This window comes from Eucalyptus grandis, chromosome 5, assembly GCF_016545825.1.
Source record: "Eucalyptus grandis isolate ANBG69807.140 chromosome 5, ASM1654582v1, whole genome shotgun sequence".
In the NCBI taxonomy this organism is placed as follows: Eukaryota; Viridiplantae; Streptophyta; class Magnoliopsida; order Myrtales; family Myrtaceae; genus Eucalyptus; species Eucalyptus grandis.
Window position 1 is genome coordinate 8,361,632 of NC_052616.1, and position 22,519 is coordinate 8,384,150.

The following is a 22,519-nucleotide window of genomic DNA, read 5'->3' on the forward strand; positions in this document are numbered from 1 at the left end:
AATCTAAGTTGGCCGCAAGAGACAATAAAACTCTAATAGTGTTAAGCTTTGCAATTGGCGGAAACATTTCTTGATAATCTACACCATATGTCTATGTATATCTCTCTACTACAAGCCTTGCTTTGATCTCTTGATGAACCCATCCATCTTGTATTTGATAGAGAAAACCCATTTACACCCCCCTTGGTTTTTTTTTTCCTTCAGGCCATCCACAAGCCTCCAATTATTGTTTTTCTGTAATGCTTCCATTTCCACTTTAATTGCTTGAACCACTTTGGGTCTTCCAAGGCTTCTTGTACCCTATTAGGAACATGAACTGAAGATAAATTAGACACAAATGCCTTTAGTGTCTTTGCCGCTCTGACAATCTCTTTGTTGACACATAATTCGTAATGGGATATCTTGATCTTCTTTCCTTCATATTTGGTGAGTATCTATTTGAAGGCGTACCATGGTTATGCCTGACAGGTAACTTACATCCAACAGATATAATTGAATCATCAAGATTACAGGATGTGGTAGGAGAAATTACCTCAAGGATATTCTTAGGAGATGAGTTGCGTACTAGAGAGGGAGGAAACTATTCTTGCACATCCTGCTCCTATATGAGTTGGCCATCCTCCATCGGGACCTATCCAACCTCCAGCACAACCTGCCCAACCTCTATCAGCATTGTCAAGACCCGCCTAACCTTCGGTACCATTGGCCCAAGCTCTATCAACACTATCGGGGCTTGCCTAACCACCGACCCAACCTCCGTCATGATGATATCGCCACACTCCCACCAATTCTTCCTTTCTTTTTGTATCTCCCCCTAAAATGGAGAATTGGATACTAGAAAAGGAAAAAAAAAGGGAAGCTCATACTCTACAAAGGTCACATCCATAATAACATAAGATTTTATGGTAGAAAGATTATAGCAACGATAGCCCTTTTGATGCATACCATACACCACAAAAATATAATGCACAGCATAGAGATAAAGTTTAGTTTGTTGATTTTTATGAATATGTACAAAGGCAACACATCCAAAAACTCTAGGGGAAATCATCAAGATTGAAGGCAAAGAGATATCTGATGACAAAGCCTGTAGTGGAGTCTGAAATGCCAACGCCATTGAAGGCATCCTATCATAAGATGGACCACTGTGACAACTACATTGTCCCAAAAACTCTTCAAGACATGACCACTAATTAATAGTGCACGAGCTGTTTCTAGGATGTGTCTATTCTTTCGTTTACCTACCGCATTCTATTGTGGTGTCTAGGTACAAGATGTCTCATGAAGAAGACCATTTTGCTGCAAATTATATTTGAAGGTGCTGATTAACATATTCTCCACCATTATTAGTACGGAGGACTTGAACTTTAGCACCAAATTGCATCTGTATCATAGTATGAAAACCACAAAACACATTTGACACTTCATCTTTATGTTTCATCAAATATAACCAGGTCATTCAAGTACAATCATCAACAAAGGTCACATTTATCTAATTCTCGAAATAGTAGTAATGGAAGGACCCCAAAATTCAAATGAATTAAAAAAAAAAAAAGAAGAAGAAAAGAACTCCACTCTTATTCAGATTATTAGAAAAGGAACGCGATGACTTTTAGCCAAATTGCAAATTTCACACTGAAAAGCTGAGTCTTGTAAATTAGAAAACAACTATGGAAATAAATATTTCATAGAGCCAAAGGATGGATGCCCTAAACGACGATGCCATAGTCAAATTTGTCTCTCCTTGCTATTGCAAGAATGCTGTGTATGGTTTACACTCCTGGAACTAAAAGCACCCATCTAGTACAACTCCCCTCTCTTTGTACCACACCCAATGATCTCCTTCACGAGAATATCTTGAAAATGGCAAAAATTTGGATACATTATAGCAGCACATTTGAGCTCTTCAGTGGCCTGGGGTAGTTGAGTTGTATCTTTCTATATCAGTGGGACACGCCATTGGATTTGGACGGTGAAAATCAATCTCCCTCCACAAGCCTCAAAAACCATTGTAATAAATTTCAATGAGTCCTCCAACTTGTCTCATTCTAGTCACACATCTCTTCAAATCATAAATTTGAGAAGTATCAGTCCCATAAAAAAAAAAAGTAATAGCAACTAAATCCCACTCCATCTTTGCAGTTGGGAAACGGATGAAGTTGCCTAACAAGGTCAGACCCATGGAATTAATTAATCATCCTTTTACTGTTGAATCCTTTGTTTTCCACTTTCTAAAGCTTGGACTTGTCAATTGGGTTTGATGAAGGTCCCCATTGATATATCTCAATTTGTCTTTGACAGAGATATACATCTCAACAACTGGACCAAAAGCCATAATTGGTGCCATCCAACTAGATGGTGATCTAGGTTGCAGAAGACTTATGGTGTGATGTCTAAATTTGGGTCTAATTCTGGGTCAGAATTTGCTGCATTTTGTCGTTAAATCCTCAAGAATTGTTGTTGCAGAGGGACTCTCACCACACCCTTGTAGGGTCGCCAATTCAATTTGGTCTGCCATGACTATTGCTAATGTACTAGGTCAATAACGCTGCTATAATACCATGAAGAACATGAAGGATTTTGGAGAAAAACAGATTCTTTTTCCATATATTTTTTAATATATCTTACAGCTACAAAAAAAAAAAAAAATTTATACACACACAAGAGAATCTTATTTTAGGCTAATCCTAAGAATCCCTTTAAATTGGGATGTATAATAGATAACAAATTGGTATACAGAACTTCCTAATTTAGTTCTAATTTACAGCTCATGCCAACATCTCATGATATGGCTAGGTTTGTTCGATAGCCATACCAATAATTTGGAGAAGATCTTTGCAAATTCTTCCTCACTTAAATGAACAAAATTGTTCACACGAGTTTTTCCTAGGTCGTTTAACTTGGGCAATCCTTTTGCAAAGTTTTTGTCTTGGTCAGCTGGAGTGTCTTTTTTTCGTTTATTCTTTATGAAAATCAAACGTACAAGATCCACATGCATTACATTAGAGACAATCCATGCGAGCATTGACAACGGCTTGCGTGATAAAAGTTTTGTTTTTCTATTTCTTTGATTTTCTATTATCTGAAATAAGCTTAGAACATAAATTCGTTTGGTAATGCAATTTTTTTTTTCTATTTCTAGAATATATTTATATTTCTCAAATAGATTTGAAGCAAAAATCAAAAATTAAAATTTTTAACTTTTCTATTTCTGAAACAAAAGTGAGAAATGAAAATTTTTGTCGTCATTCACTCTCGTTATCACCAGCTAATAGATGCCGGACGTCGATCACCGCCCTTTCTAAAAATAAATTTTTATTCTGATATCAAACGAATTTATATTCCATAGTCAAAAATTTCGAATTCGTTATCAAATGTATTTCTTTGCTCAAAAACTCGTTGAAGAAATAAATTGAGCTCAGAAATTGATTTCTGAAACATAAATATTGCCGTGCTCTTAAGGCTATTGTTTTTCTGACTCACGTTCGTACGTCTCCTCGATGGCCGTAACCAACATCTACTTGTCGGTTCTGCGTGGACTCGCTCCTTCAACATTCACACTCCTTGATTTCACACCAGGAAAGGAACATGGCCGCATATGATCAAGCATGTGTAAGTAATAAAGCAAAGAGTGAGCTTCATTTTTTGCCCCCATTCAGTCCCCCATTCATTTCTCATATATTTCAAGCCATCCCTTCGTTTATAATCCCTCCCGATCGAGCAATCGTTCGACCCATCTCGGCCTAGAGACGAATGGCTCGCAGCATTACCTTCTCTCGTTTCCCCTGGTCACACAGAGCATGCACAAACCCCACCTTCGGCAACGGTGGCACCGCCCTCGCCAATTCAGCTTTCGAGAGATTCCAATTCGCTCGAAAGGAGATCGAGACACGAGGCATCCAAATTCATCATCGTCGCCAGCTAACCCTATCGTTGACTTCGAGAGATGACGTTCCCTATACGCCGAGATCATACTCTCCAGGCGAGAGAGCTAAGCAATTGTATGAATACATCAACGAGAAGAACCTGGAGGCGCTAGATGAGATCATATCAGAAGATTGTTGCTTTGAAGATTTCTACTTCCCCACACCATTCGATGGAAAAAAGGTTTCGTGTGTACTAGCTAGCTGGCGGCAGGATCCGCTGCTCCAGGTGTGCTCGCTTCGGTGCCTCGACAAATCAAGATCGTTGATTACGGCTTCATCTCCAGAAATCAGTGACTCTGATTTATTGAGGCACTGAAGGCAGCAAGTGCCGTGCGGAGCAGAGGATCCGAATCCTGAATTGAATTGCTGTTCTTGTTCTTGAATTGTTGCTCTTGTTTAGTGCTCCCTTTTTTTGAGTGGCCTAAAACAAAGTTAACACAGGAAATCTTGCACTTCTTTGAGCAACTCACTTCAAACATGGGCAAGAATGTTAGGTTCAACCTCAGGAATGTTGGCGAAGACGAGAACTCGGCATGGGTGAATTGGCACCTAGGTACTCGTTCTGCCTCGGCTTCCCGCATTTACCTGCACAATTCTAAACCGTCTAACTTCAAAAGGTCTCTGATTTGTCGCTGCAGAATGGAGTGGAGATGAAATACCTTTCACAAGAGGCTGCAGCTTCTATGAATTTTCAAAAGATGAAGAGAGGCTGGTCATCAGGTGACAATTCTAACATCTTCAACGAAATCTCTAGCATACATGCATATGGAACAGTGATAGTTTGATGGATACCAGACTGCCGCGTGCAGGAAAGCTCAAGTGTTTGTCGAGTGGCCGATCAAACCAGGTGGCACGGTGCTGGTAATTATACTGAAGCAAACTAAAAAACATTCTTCAATCACAATTCCACACAACATCTCCCTACCCGACCATGTATACATCCGCCTCCAATCATACTGATCAACTGTTTTACTTCCTCATCCGGAGAACAGATTCTATTGAAGACTATCACGTCATTGTTCGATGATTTTCCGGAAGTGTCTGACAGTGCGTAACATTCATTAAGCACCAAAATTCTTTGTACGTAAAACTATCACAACAGATCATCACTCATGCAGCATGCGTCTCATGCAGGGTTCCTAAAGAGTCCTCGTGCAATCGTGCAATGGGCAATGCGTATCTACAACATGTTCCTGGCACCGTTTATTAGCACCCTACTAGCAAACTACATGAACTCCTGGAAATTTATGGCCCCGATGCTCGGCTATGCACTCCAAGTGATTATCTCCGTTCTTAAAATTTTCTTCAAGTAACCAGGCATACAATACTGGATCGAAGATTGCCCACCCGTCAGTCATCATTTCCATCGCGGCTATTCCACGTTTCAAACAGGGAGAGAAGCACCAGTGGTCCGAGCACGGGCGGCATCGGTGGCGGCCTGCTGAAGGCCACAATGGGTTCAGTCTTTTCACGGGGATCCGGCATTCCCGAGTCGCTCTTGCCTCGTTTCAGCGGTGTCGAACTTGTCAAAATACCTGATTTACCGAATCATTGTTATTGCCAAGATTGTGTGAAGTCGTATCAAGAAGATTATTATGTCTTTTTCTGCACAAATTTTTACAACCATACTGCATTAGTCCCTAAACTTTCTCCAACATCACATATTCCACCCCAGAAGGACTACAAAAAAATTTATTTGGCAAAATTCTAAAGTGTTCTTTTGAGGAAGGAGAAAAACATGTTCATAAGAATGAATTCTATGGGCATTTGTACTATACTATAAGTAAAAAATAATCATTTTTCTCATTTATAATGAAAGGGAAAATAACTTAATAGACAATTATGATGGAAGGTCTGGTTGAATTGACATATGCTTCTAATTTGTAACTATTTCCAAAACATGTGAGACATACACTTTTATGTTTTTTCCTCTAACACTTGAAATCATGCAATTTTCATATGCAAATGCTTGCATAATATTTTATTAATTTCCTGAAACTTTATTGATATTTTTATGTCTAAATTTTGGACAAGAAGTCATCTATAGAATGGGATAATAGCATCAATATTCTTGAACTTTTACTTGTTTTATTAAAATTATTAACCAAATATGCTAATGCAGATTGAATATTTTATTTAGTTTATGACTTATCCTTATGTTGTTTAATTTCCTCCCCTACTTTACTCAATTTAGTCTCTCAACTATATTTTTCATTTTCTCTCTCAATTGTGCCACGTCAATTTAGTTTTGATCCCAGCACAGAAATGTTTATTAATTATGTCACTAAAGTAAAACCCAAACATAGAACACTAATATGTTGGATCACATGATACAAAATATTTAAGATGTGAACCTTATATAAATATTTAACATGTTATATGTACCTGTATATGTATTTAAACTTGTTATGTTAACACAAGTAATATTTTAAATTGTTTAATTAAACGAGTCAAAGTGTGTTAAACAAGGGAAAGGGTCAATTCATACTTGACATTTTTATTATTCATTCGGCGAAGCTTAGACGAACACATTAACAATGAAGTCCGTTTATTTTGTCATGGGGTACATATAACATGTTAAATATTTATATAAAGAAACACACACAAATGCAGAGCTGCTGCTAACATTACTGTTCAATTAATGCCTCTCTCCTCCATCCGTTACCGCTTTTACAGCGACCGACAGCATCAGTTTCCCAAGTTCAAGATAATTTAAAGAAGTGAACTTCATCTGTGTTACAACCTATACCCCAAGAACACACCTTTCGCATTCTATTCGCTATCTCACCCACAAAACAACAACAAAAAACTTTGCCCGGAAACGTTTTTCTCGGCTTCTCTTCGAAGCAACCCAAAAACCCAAACCGACCGAGGCTAACTGTAAAAAAAACCATGGTGCAAGCACTCGCCAGACAAGACCGAAAGCTCTCGACCAATGGGACGAATGGGAGAGACGTACTTGGCCCAGACCTCGAACAAGTTCCCATACACATTCTCGCCCAGAAACGGCGAGAGCCGAGCCGGCCAGCCAGATCAGAAAAGCCAAAAATTAATAAAAAATAAAAATATTATTAAAAATAGTGCAACGGCCAAAATTGACTGGGTAAATTGAATTGATAGAAAGTGAATTAGTAAAATTGAATTAATAAAAATAGAATAGATTTAGGATTTTTGAATAATTTCCTTGGAGTCGCCGGGCTGTCTTTTTGTAAAGTTTTTGTCTTGGTTAGCTCTGGTGTCCCTTTTTTTTTTGGTAAAGGTAAGAGATATATTAGCTATTGCAAATTGCAAGACAATAGTACAGCAAGGGGGACCCCGGCACCACCTTGCACTCAGAGAGAAAGTCGCAATGAGTGGAGGGGTGCCAGGGGTGGGGGGAGGGGGGGAGAGAAAAAGCTGCGAAAAAGATACATAGCAAGGGGAACACAAGCAGCGAAGAGCACACAGACAACTGCGGCCTCAATTAAATAAGGAAGGGTGAAGGCCCCAACTCAATTGAAGACTCCTATTAGCGGGAGTATCTGGGATCTTGTCAAAAGTATAAGCCTTGTCTTTGATAGCTTTACGGAGGTGCTCTTTTAGCGCCGGGAAAGATAACCTTTGATTGCGAAATAGGATGTTATTCATCTCCTTCCAAATAAGATAACATAAGGCCCCAAAGGCAAAGCGAGCGAGGGAATGGTGAAAGGTAGCATCCGACAGGTGATCAATAACCCATTGGAGATTATCTTTCGCAGATTGATTACGCCAAGAAAGATTACAATTGGCCGCCCAAAAGGAGGCAAGGATGCTAGTAATAGGGCAATCAAAGAAAAGGTGGTCCACCGAATCCGGCCTAGCTGAGCAAAATGCACAAGAAGCATTCGGTATTCTGATATAAGCTAGCAACAAAACCTGGGTAGGCAAGCGATTGCGAGCTATCAACCAAAGGTGGGATTGGTATCGAGGAATAAGGGAAGAGTTCCACACAAGTCTTGACCAGGAAACCGTATGACCCCTCGGCCTTAGAAGGCTCCAAGCCGAAGCAGTAGAGAAAACTCCTGAAGCATGGCCAGTCCAAAGGAGGTGGTCATTAGTCTCATTGAGGCTCGGTAGAGGATCATCCCAATTCACAATGGTGGTTACAACAGTAGAGGGTAGCGGCAATGCTGTTAAGGCAGGCTCTGGTGTCCCTTTCTGGTTTATTCTTTATGAAAATTAGTTGACAAGATCAACAAGCATCATATTGGATGGCTGTGCACGCATTGACTAAAAGGCCATTGTTTTTCTGTCATACGTTCGCACGTCTCCTGGATGGCCATAACTAACATCTACTTGTCGGTTCTGCGTGGACTCGGTCCTTTAATATTCAGATTCCTCGATTTCACTCCGGGGAAGGAACATGGCCGCATATGATCAAGCATGTGGAAGTTCAAAGCAAGAGTTAAAGTTTTATTTTTTAACCCATTCAGTCCCTCATTCGTTTCTCATATATTTCAAGCCATCGCTTCGTCTATAATCTCTCTCGGTCGAGCAGTCGTTCGACCTGTCCTGGCCTAGAGGCGAATGGCTCACGCGTCACCTTCTCTTTTCTCCCCTCATCGTGCAGAGCACGCGCAAACTCCGCAAACTCCACCCTTGGCGATGGTCGCACCGCTCTCGCCAATTCAACTTTCGAGAGATTCCGATTTGCTCGAAAGGAGATCGAGACACGAGCCATCCAAATTCATCACCGTCGCGAGGTCACCCTAGCGTTGACTTCGAGAAATGACGTTCACCATACGCTGAGATCATACTCTCCGGGCGAGAAAGCAAAGCAATTGTATGAATGCGTCAACGAGAAGAACCTGGAGGCGCTAGATGAGATCATCTCAGAAGATTGTTGCTTTGAGGACTTCTCCTTCCCCACACCATTCAATGGAAAAAAGGTTTCGTATGTACTAGCTAGCTAGCGGCAGGATCCGCAACTCCACGCGTGCTCCCTTCAGTGCATCGACAAATCGAGATCGTTGACTACAGCTTCATCTCCAAAAATCGACGATTGTGATTTATCGAAGCATTGAAGGCAGTAAGCGCGGTGCGGGCTAAAGGATCTAGGATCTAAGTCTTGAATTGTTGTTCTTGTTTAGTGCTCCTTCTTTCGAGACACCTAAGGCAAAGTTAACACAGGAAATCTTGCTCTTCTTTGCGCAACTCACTTCAAACATGGGCAAGAATGTTAGATTCAACCTCAACAATGTCGGCGAAGATGAGAACTCGGCATGGGTGAATTGGCACCTAGGTACCCATTCTGCCTCGGCTTCCCGCATTTACCTGCACAATTCTAAACTGTCTAACTTCAAGAGGTCTCCGATTTGTCGCTGCAGAATGGAAAGGAAAGGAGATACCTTTTACAAGAGGCTGCAGCTTCTATGAATGCTCAAAAGACGGAGAGAGGCTGGTCATCAGGTGACAATTATACATCTTCAACGAAATCTCTTGCATACATGCATATGGAACAGTAACAATATGATAGATACTGGACTGTTGCGTGCAGGAAAGCTCAAGTCTTTGTCGAGTCGCCAATCAAACCAGGAGGCGCAGTGCTGGTAATTATACTGAAGCAAACTAAAAAACATTCTTCAATCTCAATTCCACACAATATCTCCCTACCCGAACATCTAACATCCACCTCCAAAAGTACTGATTAACTGTTTTATTTCCTCATCCGGAGAACAGACTTTGTTGAAGACAATCACATTGTCATTTGATGATTTTCCAACAGCGACTGAAAGTGCGTAACATTCATTAAGCTCCAAAATTCTTTGTACATAAAACTATCAGGACGGATCACTCATGCAGCATGCGTCTCATGCAGGGTTCCTAAAGAGTCCTGGTGCAATCGTGCAATGGGCAATGCGTATGCACAACATGTTCCTGGCACCATTTATTAGCACCCTACCAGCAAGCAACATAAACTCCTGGAAATTCATGGCCCAAAGGCTCGGCTATGCACACGGCATGATTATCTTCATTCTCAAACTTTTCTTTAAATAACCAGACATCAATGCCACATCGAAGATCGCCCACTCGTCAGTCATCATTTTCATCCCGGCTATTCCATGTTTCAAACAGGGAGAGAAGCACCAGCGGTCCAAGCACGGGCGGCATCGGCGGCGGCCTGCTGAAGGCCACAATGGGTTCAGTCTTTTCGTGGGGATCCGGGATTTCCGAGTCTCTCTTCCCTTGTTTCAGCGGCATCGAACTTGTCAAGATACCTGATTTATCGAATTATTGTTATTGCCAAGATAGCGAGGTCATACCGAGGGAAAAAAGGAAACAAGGAATCCATGTATTACCCCATGATCCTTTAATGCAGTTGATTTGCTTTAGCGCGCTCTTCGCCGGCGAAAGCAGAGCCGGTCCGTGCATGTACGCTCGTTCGATGGTGACGACGACGAGGATCGGCGTCTCCAAAACGATCCTAGCAATCCTGCCGTGCACACATACAGTAGAAAAAACACTGGAACAACTGCATAACCAACCGACAAAAGAACCGAAATCATTCACGGAACGAGAATCGAGAAATGATAATGAACAATCCTTGCTTTGGCTGGTCGACTCCGTCGAACGGTGCGCGAGCTTTCCCCGGCCACGCCCCTAAACCCTAAATCTTCATCCAAACGTAACGTTCCGATGCGTTCCAGGAGAATCTCTCTCGATTTCACGAGCACGAATGAAACGCTCGATGAAACTTTTTCCATGGCACGTGAGAAAACGAAGGAAAGCCGTTCGATCGGCGATCTCAAGCGGAGCTCCGTGCGAATCGTGCGTACCTGATTCGGGTTGGCGTTGATCAGCAGCGAAGGCGGAGGAGGAGGGAGCGAGAGGACGACAGCGCAAGCTTTCAGTTTCCCGGTCGATGGGAGAGAAGGAAGGAAGGAAAAGTTCGGGAGAGTTTTTACATTCGATTCTCCGCCACGTGGCGCTCGGGAGACCCGGCTCCTCGTTCGTTTGAGGGGTGGTGTCGCGGTTTTGTACTCGGGTAAAAAAGAAAAGCTCGGATAATGCTAGGTTATTATTTGCTGGGGCGAGCACGGCTTCGAGGGGGTCGGTCGGGTTCCTGATTCTAAGCAAAGGGATTCTGGTTCCAGTATTTCGTTTTTTGAAATTGGAAATGGCAACCGGATCGGGATTCCTAAACTTAGATATGATTTCTTCAATCTTCATTTTTTACGTTTCTCTCCTCGACACTTTCTCCTCTCTGCGATGCTAAGACAACCCCGACGATCCTCGCCGCCCTTGACGCCGCCGTCACTACTCATGACGTCACCGCCGACGCCGCCGCTGCTCCGTTTGACGACACTGTCGACTCTTGCCCTCTCAGTCTTCTTCTACTCTCCATCCTCCCGCTTCTCTCGCCGGTTCTTACATTGCCACATTGCGAGCCATCGGGAGACAACGGCGGGGAAGTAGGCTTCCACTTACACGTCTAGGATTGCCACTGACATTCCGCTTTACGAATCTCCTGAGGTTTGTCTGTCCGTCTCTCTCTCTCTCTCTCTCTTTCTTTCTAGGGCTATTTGGGGGTTGCTTTTGTTGGAATTTTGTTTGTTAAAACAAAATGAATGCTTTTTACTTTATCTCACATAGAAAAGGTGGGAATAGGAGGGTCAGTTTAAAAATATGGGATTTCCCTTTTGTAGTTAAAAGAGTGATTAGGTGGGGCTAGACCCCACCATACCCGCGTGCGGGTGCGCGAATAATTGCGCGATTATTAGCATTAATCCCTTGCTATTTATTTATTTATTTTTTTAAATTTTTAGTTCAAAGGTTGCCTTTTAATTTGAGAATTTCGGAAATGAAATATAAATGAAAATTCGAAATTCTATTTAAAAAAAAAAAAAAAATTATTCCGAATTTTATTTGTATTTTTCAAGACAACTTTGGAAAATTACTTATTTGGTTTTAATTTTTCCGAAGGATTGCAATTGTTCGTTTTCGACTTCTTCCGAAGAGTCGCATTTGTTTATCCTAATAATTTTCTAAAGACGTGTTTGTTCGCAATTTTCATGAAGAGTTGCAAGACTGTTTCATATGTATACTTGTCATTTTCAGAAAGAAAAGTGTGGTCATTTTCAAATCTTCTTTCTGAAAAACTGCAGCCAATTTTTCGATTGTTTTCTTGAGAAACCTTGGAAAATACTAGAATTGCTATTTAATATTCTCATCCGAGACTTTGTTTTATCCTGGAGATTTTGCGGTGACCATTAACAACGTTGTGGGGTAAATAAATCCTTAAAGAAAGTGATATCACGCCTCAAAATTCGAGTTGTTTTACTCGATCCGATTTCATTGTTCAACCCATTTCGAAGCCATATTTTCCCAACAGTTTTTGGGTGACTTTGCATTGGCTGTGTGCAGTTGATGCAGAAGATTACTGGTCTTTTTTTTTTTTCTTGTGATTGTCATTATCTTTTTGTTTTTTGCCTGGCCCTGTTTTTGCGTTTAACTGGATCTGGCTAGTGACTTTGCATGTTTGATCGATCCAGTAATGTCCTGATTGCTGGATGTATGCGCTTGCTAGACTTGTTGTTGGCTCCATAAAATGCCCGGTTTCACTAAGGCAACATCCACCAAACAAAGGCATTTTTTAACTGTTTTGGAGGCAAGAACCTACTAAGATGATTCTATGCTGCAAAAACTATCTGGCATTTTGATGGCACATTTCTATTGTCTATGATACTCACCATGCTGCATAAGGATTTGTTCTGGCTTCATCATAAAGATTGAGTTTTCCATTATGAGGTTGTCTTATCTGGCTTTCTGTATGTTTCTTCCGCTCCTCTCAATAAACCATCTTTGGTATAGAGTTTGATCAGGGAGTTGTATATTACATTATACAAAGAGACAGGATGTTTGGGGCTTTTAGTCTTGGTCGACATGCTAGTCCTTGGTGAATTCTGTTGCATATTGATTCACGCAATGACTTCTCATTTGTTTTGTTTAAACCGTAATGCTAGGAAAGAGTAACTCCAATGGGTTTCAACAATTAAGTCTAGTGAATTTTGTTCCATTTTAATGTAGACTTTTGTTCCATTTCCTCTCTTCTATCTAATTGAATTCCTTGCCAAGAATTTTGTTTCCTCTATTGATAATTTTGTTCGTTTTGTATTCTTTTTGATGAATGACAAGCTTATTCATTATTGTTGTATTCATTTTCATTTTGTTGAACTTAAAATGAAAAAAGAAGAAGAATTTGTTGGTTTCTGGAACCGATTTTTGGAACTTGTGACTGGGTAGGTTCTAGATTTCATAAAATGAGGAATAGATTCTAAATTTCAAGTGGAACCTATAAGAAACCTGAAACTGCTCACTCCTAATTATTTGGGCATTTCCCTCTTTTCATACCAAAAATAAAAATAAAAATAATATTTATTAATGAAAACTTACCATTAGCCTTTAAAATTATTAATTACGAATGGCAGGTAATTTTTTCAATTGGAAAAATCATCAATACTGATGGAAAAAAATGTTATTTATTTTAAATCTGACAAGTTGGAATCTTATATGGCAAATTACCGTATAGATCGAAACATGCGAGACGTTAAGTTGTTTTTAGAGACGTGAATTAGTCGTGAAACCATTAAGGGTGAACTCAGTATTTTTATTGCACTTCTACGTAATTATGTTTTTTCATATAATTTCTTTTTTATCCAAAGCTCCCATTGAACTAATTCCAAATTTTTCTTCCCTTCATTTTCTTTCCCATTCCTAATAAGTTCTAACAGGTGCGCTTTCATGTGATTAAAGGAGTAAAGCTTGCACGTCAAGCGAACAACCTGAACTTTAGCCATTCTTAATACGACTTTACATGTATATTCTTTCATGGGGAATATATTGGTTTTTTGCTATGTGCAATTTCCAGCACTTGAATTTTTTATGACAATAAACTAGAGACCTGATCTGAGCTTTCTTCGAAACCTTTTATTAATTGACTGAAATAAAACCTCAATAACTCAATTGACCAACGACCAAAATCTTAAATCATGTATTTGGATTCATTGCATTCTTGATATGGCTTCTTGTCTATATTGAATAGTCATATTGTGATTAGGGATAGGAAACGGCCGTGCCCACCCAGGTATGGCCCAGCTCTCTTGGGCCCATACTGGGTTTTGGGGTACTCAAAGTAATTCTAAACATAGGATATAATATTACACTCGGAGGGGAAATCATCATTGTTCGCCCTCACTTAAGTAGTAAGCGAACGAAATACTATTAAAGGGTACATGATCGTGACTAGAAAATGGTATGCTTTTTAGGGCTGCTCGTCGGGTTTGCCTTTCGTCTTTACACAATGCCTTTTGAAGTGAAAGTTTATGTTCAATTTATCTTCTTATTCATTACAACAAAGTTGAAGTGTTAGTAGTGCTCAGTCATTCCAAATCTTTCCGTAAGTTTATCTTCTTATTCATATCATCTTAAAAAGATTTTCGAAATTCAATCCACCAACTACATATAATGACTATAATTAATCGCATCAACGGGGATCTCCAAGTTAGGTATCAAGGGACGCGGCCCCTTTGCACAGGGAAGAAAAACCCTCTGGTGACAGAGCACATGAGACAGGACTTATGGATTGCATGTGCAAGTTATCTGTCTTTTGACTTCTCACTATTCGTCCTGTTAAACCAACTCATGGGGCTTCTTCCTTGTTCTTTCATGACAGAGAAGTGAACTTGCAGGATGCTCTTGGCAATCAAAAGCAATACAACTTTTAGAAGTGGACAAAGAATACAGATTGCCATTCTCTTTTGTTGTCCTTTTGGGTTTTGACATGAGGCAAATCTTCATATCAGTGTGGAAAAAGGGACGAATGGGAGGGACGTACTCGGCCGGGACCTCGAACAAGTCCCCGTACACATTGTACTGCACGTGGCGACCTCAATGCGTGTGGACCCCTTTGATCTTCGCGCCCTCCCCCCGACGCAGAGCGCGACTCCTTCGTGCAGGCCATCATCCTCCCTCGTCCTCAACAGCTACCCTCTTAGATTCCGAGCTCTATTTGAACAGTTAGCGAACGAGCACGGCCTAAAAGATTGATGGGTCTCTCTCCCTCCCTCCCTTTCCCTATCTTTCTCTCCCCTTCTGTCCGCGTTAATTGAATGCTATCGGGCTTTCTCGAAACGGGTCGTGACGAAGGGGAAGAGATTTTTGGTGGGGACACGGAGGTTCCTTGACCTTGAAAACTGGTAACAGTGAAGCGAAGGCGACTTTTTCTCGTCAGCTCAACACGATAAGCTTTGGGAGAAAGTAACAGAAGTTCCGGAAGGGAAGTTGAAGAAAAGGGAGGGAGGAAGGGGGTTGACGGAAGGGGTCGAGGGGCAGGACGTCGCCTTTACCGGGCGGTCGCACCGGTGCAGGTTGAACGAGGACCAAAATGGGGGGGTGGAGAATCTCGCCATTAGAAAATCCGAAGAAATGAAGCGTTTGACCTTTCTCGCGGTCCTTCTCCATGCGCTTGAACCCCCACCACTTACGGCTGCGCAAACAGCCATATTTCAGGATTAATCTCGAACCGATACATTTGGAAAATATCTATTCTAAGTTAATTTTTTGTATCGCATGAAATCTCAAATTTGATGTGCCTATGACAAGAACTGATTTTTGTTTCACCTAAAATCCTGAATCATTAAGTTTCCTATTGCCCAAAATCCCAAACGGTACCGGTACCATTTATGTTGAAAATTCATGTCGGATCCACGTCAAATTAGTTAGCTTGACTTGTGTGTTTCTTATGTTAGCAATCTAGAAGGGATATCGGATAGAAGCTAATTGACAGTAGATTTGTTATGGATGCCCTATTTTAGCATTTTTTTGGTGAGATGAGAGTTAATTTGAGATAGTATATCACGAGTATACCCATTTGAAATTTATGATGTTATTTCTCTAATTTATCAGCACATTCTTTCTTTCCTTAAGAGGAAAAAGAAAAGAGCCATTAAATTTTCAATGCCACGAAACTTAAATCTACTGTGCCAGCCTAGCTGGACACAATGTATTACTTGTATATAGTACTTTGTATGTAAATGGGCCAATTTAACTAAGCTCAACCGGTCAAACCATGTGGATCACATATCGCCAGCTTATCCAACATAGCTCCCTGTACGGCTATCAAAACATTAATTCATATTGGAATTCTTTGCAGGTGAAAGTTTTTTATCGCTAGAAGCTGATCTTAGATCAAGAAATCAATGCAATGTCCTAATATAACAAACTTGAAGTACTTGTCATGTAAACATTCTCCTCCTTGCAAACCTTGAAGAGCTCTGTAAAGACAATTTGAATTTTTTAAACGTGCGACTTTTCTTGATATAACCCTTATTATATCTTGAATATTAATTCATTTTTAGCACACGTCTCTCTCACTTCCTCATGTGCACTTTGCCCTAACTTTCTATGAATCGCCCTTTGTTTTCCGGACGATCTTAAATGACGCCATCATTTGATGCAATAATTTGGCGATTTAGCTGTCGGATTCGTTGACGGTTGACGAGTCAAACTCAATGTGAAATGGGAAGCCTGGAAGGTACTTTGGCCCAAAAATTAGGTTGAGGACTGACCTTTTGAATCCCCTAAGTTAAGTCGTCTCGCCCCCTTTGAACGGTTCAATTCAATTTTCCAATTCGACCAGTTTTGACCATCTTCTCCCCTTTTGAGAAAATTGAGAATCGGGGGGACCATTGACATTGTCCATTATGCCCTCGTCCTTCGCACCATCTATGTTCCTCTCTTATGCTAGGGTCCGAAGGTTCATCAATTCACGCAACGACCCCAATTGAATCACCATATTGTGCAATCCAAGTGCATTTATTCGGTTAATTATGAGACGGTCCGCCTGAGTATTTTTTTTTTTTTTCAGAGGAGGATTGTGATCACTGTTTTTTGACTCGAAAGTTTCGTAGGACATGTGATTCAACGGTTGAGATTTAAGGATTAATATATCACCACGCTCCTAAAAAAGGGAACAAATTTGACTAGTCATTGGATGATCGCACACGATTTTTCATCAGCTTTTTCCTCTTCATTTTTCTTGGTTTTTTTTTTAACAAAAAATTTATGGGGATTTCTGCGGTTTCAATTATGCAAGTGGAGAGACCTATCTAGAGGGGGGAACACGCACGGCCATCATTTATGGAGTTGGCGATAGGTTTGGTGGGTGGGTTTGGTCACGAGGTGCCTGCTCAATTGCTCGCCTTCGTGATAAGCCGTCTATGTCGCGTGTATCGATTGGCATTAGCGGGGAAAAAAAATCACGAGAGACGGTATTCCTATTCGTTGTAACGTGTCAAACGACGTGAGCTGGAGCCAATACGCTGAGCTAAACTGGAAACGCAGACAAGTCGAAAACTATCACCCCCCGTTCGAGCTAGGATTCAAACGGTACAGAAAAATTATATTTTCCTCGATATTAGAAAATGGACAATTCGCAAGCCTAGTCGATGGAGCGAATTCTTTTTCCGTATATTCTTTTCATATATGTTACGGCTACGAAAAAAACAAATGTATAAACACACAAGAGAACCTTATTTTAGGCTAATCCTAAGAATCCCTTTAAATCAGGAAGTATAACAGGGAACAAATTAGTATACAAAACTTCCTAATTTAGTTCTAATTTACAGCTTACACCACCATCTCACGATTTGTCTAGGTATTACTCAATAGCCATACCAAAGATTTGGAGGAGATCTTTGCAAATTCTTCCCAGTTAAAAGAACGAAATTGTTCAGACGAGTTTTTTCCAAAGTCGTCTGGCTTAAGCAGCCCTTTTGCAAAGTTTTTGTCTTGGTCAGCTGGAGTGTCTTTTTTATTTTTATTCTTTATGAAAATCAATGTACAAGATCCACATGTATTACATTGGATGTAGCAGTAGTACAATACAAATACCAAAACTTGATATAGGGACAATTCTTAAATACTAAAAGTTATAAAGGTACATAAATGTCACTTTAAAAAAATGACATTTAAGGGTCAATTTCGACGAAGGGTGCCGAAAATCCTACGTGACTTTTTTTAATAATATAACTTGCCTACGTGGCTTGTTGGAAAGTTAAGTCAGTAAAGAATAGGCCAAAACACATCATTTTGCCTATTATTTAAATTAAATTTTAAACTAAATTATTTAAAAAATGGGGGAGCATTGTAGAACAGCAAGAGTTGTGCAAGCCCTCATCGCCGCCTCCCCACCATCGCTGGGCGAGGGCTTGCAAGCCCTCACTGCTGGTTGAACATGGTTATCGGCCCTTCTTGCCCGCGATGATGGGGAGGCGGTGGTGAAGGGCTGCACAGCTCTCGTCGTTCTACAATGCTCCCCCCTTTTTAAAATAATTTAGTTTTAGTCTAATTTAACAATATTTATATTAAAATTCAAATCCAAGGCAAAACGTCATAATTTCTGATTTATTAGTCACGTCAGTATGCAAAACTATTTCATTTTTGGCTTATCTTGCCATGTAGGTGTGTAAAATGACGTTGTTTTGTACTTCTCGTCGGTTAAATGCCACGTCGGCATTTTGGCCAGAATTTCTTACCATTGATACTTAATTGATTTATTTTGCTCAAATTTTAGTACTTAAGTGTATATTTCCAAACTTTTAGCACTTAAATATCCCACATACCAAGTTTTGGCACTTCAAGTGTCCGCATCTCCATTAGATGCAATCTATGCAAGCATTGACTAAAAGGCTATTATTTTTCTATCTCATGTTCATAGGGAAAGGAACATGTGAAGTGTAAAAAATTGGTACAGATGGACGTTTAAGTGTTAAAAGTTACGAAAATGACACTTAAGTGTCAAAATCGGAGCAAAAATATCAGTTAAGTGCTAATGGCGAGAAAATCCGGCTAAAATGCTGACGTGGCTAAATAAGTGAAAAAACGACGTCTTTTCACTGCTGATGTGGATATATAATTTTTTTTTTTGGGTAAATGTAAGAGATATATTGACTTATAATCAAAAGCTATACAACAGCAAATACTCGGTATCAAGAACTTACACTCAAGAAGACAACAAGTCAAAACGAGTGGAAGGGTGCCAAGAAGGAGGAAACACAACTAGTGAAAAGCAGTAAATAACAGCCCAAACAGCAGCAGCAAGATAGCCAAAACAGCGTCCACCAACAAAAGGAAAAAGAGTTCTCCTAATCTTGGTGTAATCACAACAGTTGAGCAGTAGTAAGTAGCCAACCAACAGCATCAAAAGAGGAAGACAGCAAGCAGCGGCAACCCACACATCTATCGACACCAACTTGCGAGGAAACCTGATGTAGCCCCCAAAGGGCAATATCAAGAAGAATTCGACACCATAGGGTCAAAAATAGACGGGTCGATACCCCAATTGCATTGAAGCCTCCTATTCCTATAAGTGTTCGCAACATTACTGAATGTTAAGGCCTTGTCTTTGACAACTTTGATGAGGTGGTTTTTCAAAACTGAGATTGCCAACGTTCTTTCCTAAAGAGAATATTGTTCTTCTTTTTCCAAATCACATGGCAGAGGCTCCAAAGGAGAAACGAGCAATGCATTGATGAAAATCATTGCCCAAAAGAAACTTCATTGCCCGTTGTAGATTGTCTGACCAAGACCCATTCTGCCAAGGGAGGTTGCATCTTGCAGCCCAAAAATATGCAAGATTAGCGGTAATGCGACAACTGAAAAATAAGTGATCAATAGAATCGGGTCTAGTATTGCAAAAGACACATACCGTGCTCTCAATCCTTTCATAAGAAAGTAAAAATGCTTGGGTAGGAAGGTGGTTCTTAGCAATAAGCCAAAGGATAAGTTGATATCGCGGTAAGATCGCATTGCTCCAAATAAACGCAAACCAAGGAACCAAGCGCTTCTTCAATCTAATAGCTTCCCACCTAGAAGCTACCGTAAATAAACCTAAAGGATTCTCTAGCCAGCAAAACCGATCCAGGTTCTGAGATAGAACAGGGAGGGGGTACTCCCATGACTTCAGAGTAGCCTTGAGTGCCTGGCCAGAATCGGAAAAGAGATCTGCAACCTTCGCCTACTTGGATAACCCTGAACTATAAATAAGAGTGTCCGAGAAGAACATGTTTAGGAGACCTCTAAGGTGCCAATGGTCAAACCAAAGAGACACGGAAAGGCCATCCCCTACCCTCCAAAGCCAGAACTCCCTCCTAAGTTGAATAATCTTCTTCCAGGCCCACAGGCAACATGATGGCTTATGGCTATCCATAATTTTTTTCTTTTTAAGAAGGTAAAATGGATCCGTTTACACCATAATGATTCCTTGTTAGAAAAAAGGATCCAAATGTGTTTAAGCACAGCTGCTGTATTTAGAGGTGGCAAAATGGGTCTTAAACCCATATATGACCCATTTAAATTATAAATGGGTCATATATGGGCCGTTGTTTTATGACAAAAAGTAATTACATGGGTTTAACAATTAAAGACTTTGATAGATGGGTCTTAAGCGAGTTTTAAATGGGTTGGATTTAGAACCCATTTTCACCCAAATTCTCACAATCTCTCTCTTCTATCTTTAACTTTACAAAAATATATATATATATATATATATTTATAAAAACTGAAATTATAATTATTTTTTACTTTAATTTTCTTTTTCTTTTCTTTTCTTTTTTTTTTTTTCTTCTTCCTCCGGCTCGTCGGTATAGCAATGGCCAACGATCCGCCGGGCGAGCCTCAAGCCTCGCCGATCTACCCGACTCAAACCCGCCGGCGTCGAGCAAGGCTCAAGCCTCACCAGATCTGATGAGGGGCGAGCTCGTCGGATTTGGCAAAGCGGAGGCCTTGAGCGTCCAAAGCAGCTTAAGCTCACCGGATCTGGCGAGGCGGAGGCCTCGTCGACGTCCGATGAGGCTTGAGGCTCGCCATGGCTGGCCGCCCCGTGCCGCGTGGCCGACACCACCAAAGAAGAAGAAGAAGAACAAAAAAGAAAAATTAAATTAAAATTAAAAATTATATTAAAAAATAAAAATAATTAAAATTGATTTTTTTAAATAATTACTTTTAAAAATTATAAAAAATTTTCATTAAATTTGTATTGTATAAAACTATTTTAGTGATACCATTTTTTTAAAAAAATATATAGATATGTATTTTTTAATTTTAGCAATACCATTTTTTAAATATATATAAGAAATAAACTTTCTTAAGTTTAGTTAAATGGGTCAGTATTTGTCGATATGGATAAAAAATTTTGCATTGCAATAAATGAGTCATAAACAAAGTTAAATTAGTTGATTTGAGTCGGATCATTTATGACCCGACCTAAACCCAACCCGACTCCCATTTAACGAGTCTAGTTGTATTACAATCACGTAACCTTTGAATATCAAGACCTCCCTCATCTTTTGGAAGGCATACATCCTCCCAGGATACTTTCGCCCCCACCACTTCCAAGAGTCCTTGTGCAATACTTTCACCCTCACCACCCATTTGACGGGTCTAGCTATTATGAATTATTTGGGCATTTCCCTACCTTCATACCAAAAACAAAAAGAAAAATAAAAAGTTACTTTTTTTGGTAAAAAGATAAAAGTTACTTTGGTTAATGAAAACTTAAAAATTATTAATTACAAATCATAGGCACTTTTTTCAATTGGAAAAACGATCGACAATAATGGGAAAAAGTTATCTATTTAAAATTTGACATGTTTGGATCTTATATGAAATTACAGAGTAAATCAAAACAGGAGAAACGTAAGGCTATTTTTAGAGATGTAAATAGTTAGCCATGAAAGCATCAAAAGTGGATTCCATATTTTCATTACACTTTTACGTAATTATTTTTTGACCCGAGGCTCCCATTGAACTAATTCCAAATTTTTCTCTTCTTCATTTTCTGTCCTATCCCAAATAAGTTCTCATAGATGCACGTGATTAAAGGAGTAAAGCTTGCATGTCAAGGCAAACAACTTGAATTTTTGCCATTCGTAATACGACTTTACGTGTATGTTCTTTCATGTGGTATATATTGGTTTTTTGCCACCTGCAATTTCCAGCACTTAAATTTTTTTATGACGCTTGAGCTTTCTTCGAAACCTTTTATTAATTGACCAAAATAAAACCTCAATCACTCAATTTACCAACGACCAAAGTCTTAAGTCATGTATCTGGACTCAATACATTCTTTATATGGTGTCTTGTCTATAATAAATAATCATATTGTGATTAGGGATGGGAAACGGCCATGCCGACCCAGGCATGGCCTAGCTCTCTTGGGTCCATGCCTGGTTTAGAGGCACTCAAAGTAATTCTTAAAATACGAAACAATATTACACTCGGAGGGAAGGTAAAATTATCATTGTTCGCCCATACTTAAGTAGTAAGCAAACCAAAATACTATTAAAGGGTACATGATTGTGACTAAAAAGGGGTATGCTTTTTAGGGCTGCTCATCGGGTTCGCCTTTCATCTTTACGTAACGCCTTTTAAAGTGAAAGTTTATGTTCACTTTAACCAACAAAAATTACACCAAAGTTGAAGTGCTAGCGGTGGCCAGTCATCCCAAATCTTTCGGTAAGTTTATCTTCTTATTCATATCATCTCTTAAAAGATTTTCGAAATTCAATCCAGTGACT

General features: G+C 39.9%; 2 protein-coding genes across 2 annotated transcripts; both read left to right on the forward strand.

Moving 5' to 3' along the window:
* Window positions 1-3,496: 3,496 nt before the first annotated feature.
* Window positions 3,497-5,526, forward strand: LOC108960189. Its single transcript, XM_039312294.1, has 6 exons — window positions 3,497-4,107; window positions 4,368-4,479; window positions 4,565-4,646; window positions 4,736-4,787; window positions 4,919-4,973; window positions 5,061-5,526. The coding sequence occupies exons 1-6, from the start codon at window positions 3,754-3,756 to the stop codon at window positions 5,237-5,239; spliced, it is 834 nt and encodes a 277-aa protein (XP_039168228.1). The 5' UTR covers window positions 3,497-3,753; the 3' UTR covers window positions 5,240-5,526.
* Window positions 5,527-8,040: 2,514 nt separating this feature from the next.
* Window positions 8,041-10,044, forward strand: LOC104443839. Its single transcript, XM_039313276.1, has 7 exons — window positions 8,041-8,105; window positions 8,443-8,833; window positions 9,075-9,186; window positions 9,272-9,353; window positions 9,442-9,493; window positions 9,624-9,678; window positions 9,763-10,044. The coding sequence occupies exons 1-7, from the start codon at window positions 8,041-8,043 to the stop codon at window positions 9,939-9,941; spliced, it is 936 nt and encodes a 311-aa protein (XP_039169210.1). The 3' UTR covers window positions 9,942-10,044.
* The last annotated feature ends 12,475 nt before the right edge of the window (window positions 10,045-22,519 follow it).

Coding starts and splice junctions, on each gene's coding strand:
- LOC108960189 (XM_039312294.1), top strand. CDS start 3,754: ATGGCTCGCAGCATTACCTTCTCTCGTTTCCCCTGGTCACACAGAGCA. Junction 4,108..4,367: donor CACCATTCGATGGAAAAAAG/GTTTCGTGTGTA, acceptor AAGTTAACACAG/GAAATCTTGCACTTCTTTGA. Junction 4,480..4,564: donor ATGGGTGAATTGGCACCTAG/GTACTCGTTCTG, acceptor TTGTCGCTGCAG/AATGGAGTGGAGATGAAATA.
- LOC104443839 (XM_039313276.1), top strand. CDS start 8,041: ATGGTGGTTACAACAGTAGAGGGTAGCGGCAATGCTGTTAAGGCAGGC. Junction 9,187..9,271: donor ATGGGTGAATTGGCACCTAG/GTACCCATTCTG, acceptor TTGTCGCTGCAG/AATGGAAAGGAAAGGAGATA. Junction 9,679..9,762: donor TTTTCCAACAGCGACTGAAA/GTGCGTAACATT, acceptor CGTCTCATGCAG/GGTTCCTAAAGAGTCCTGGT.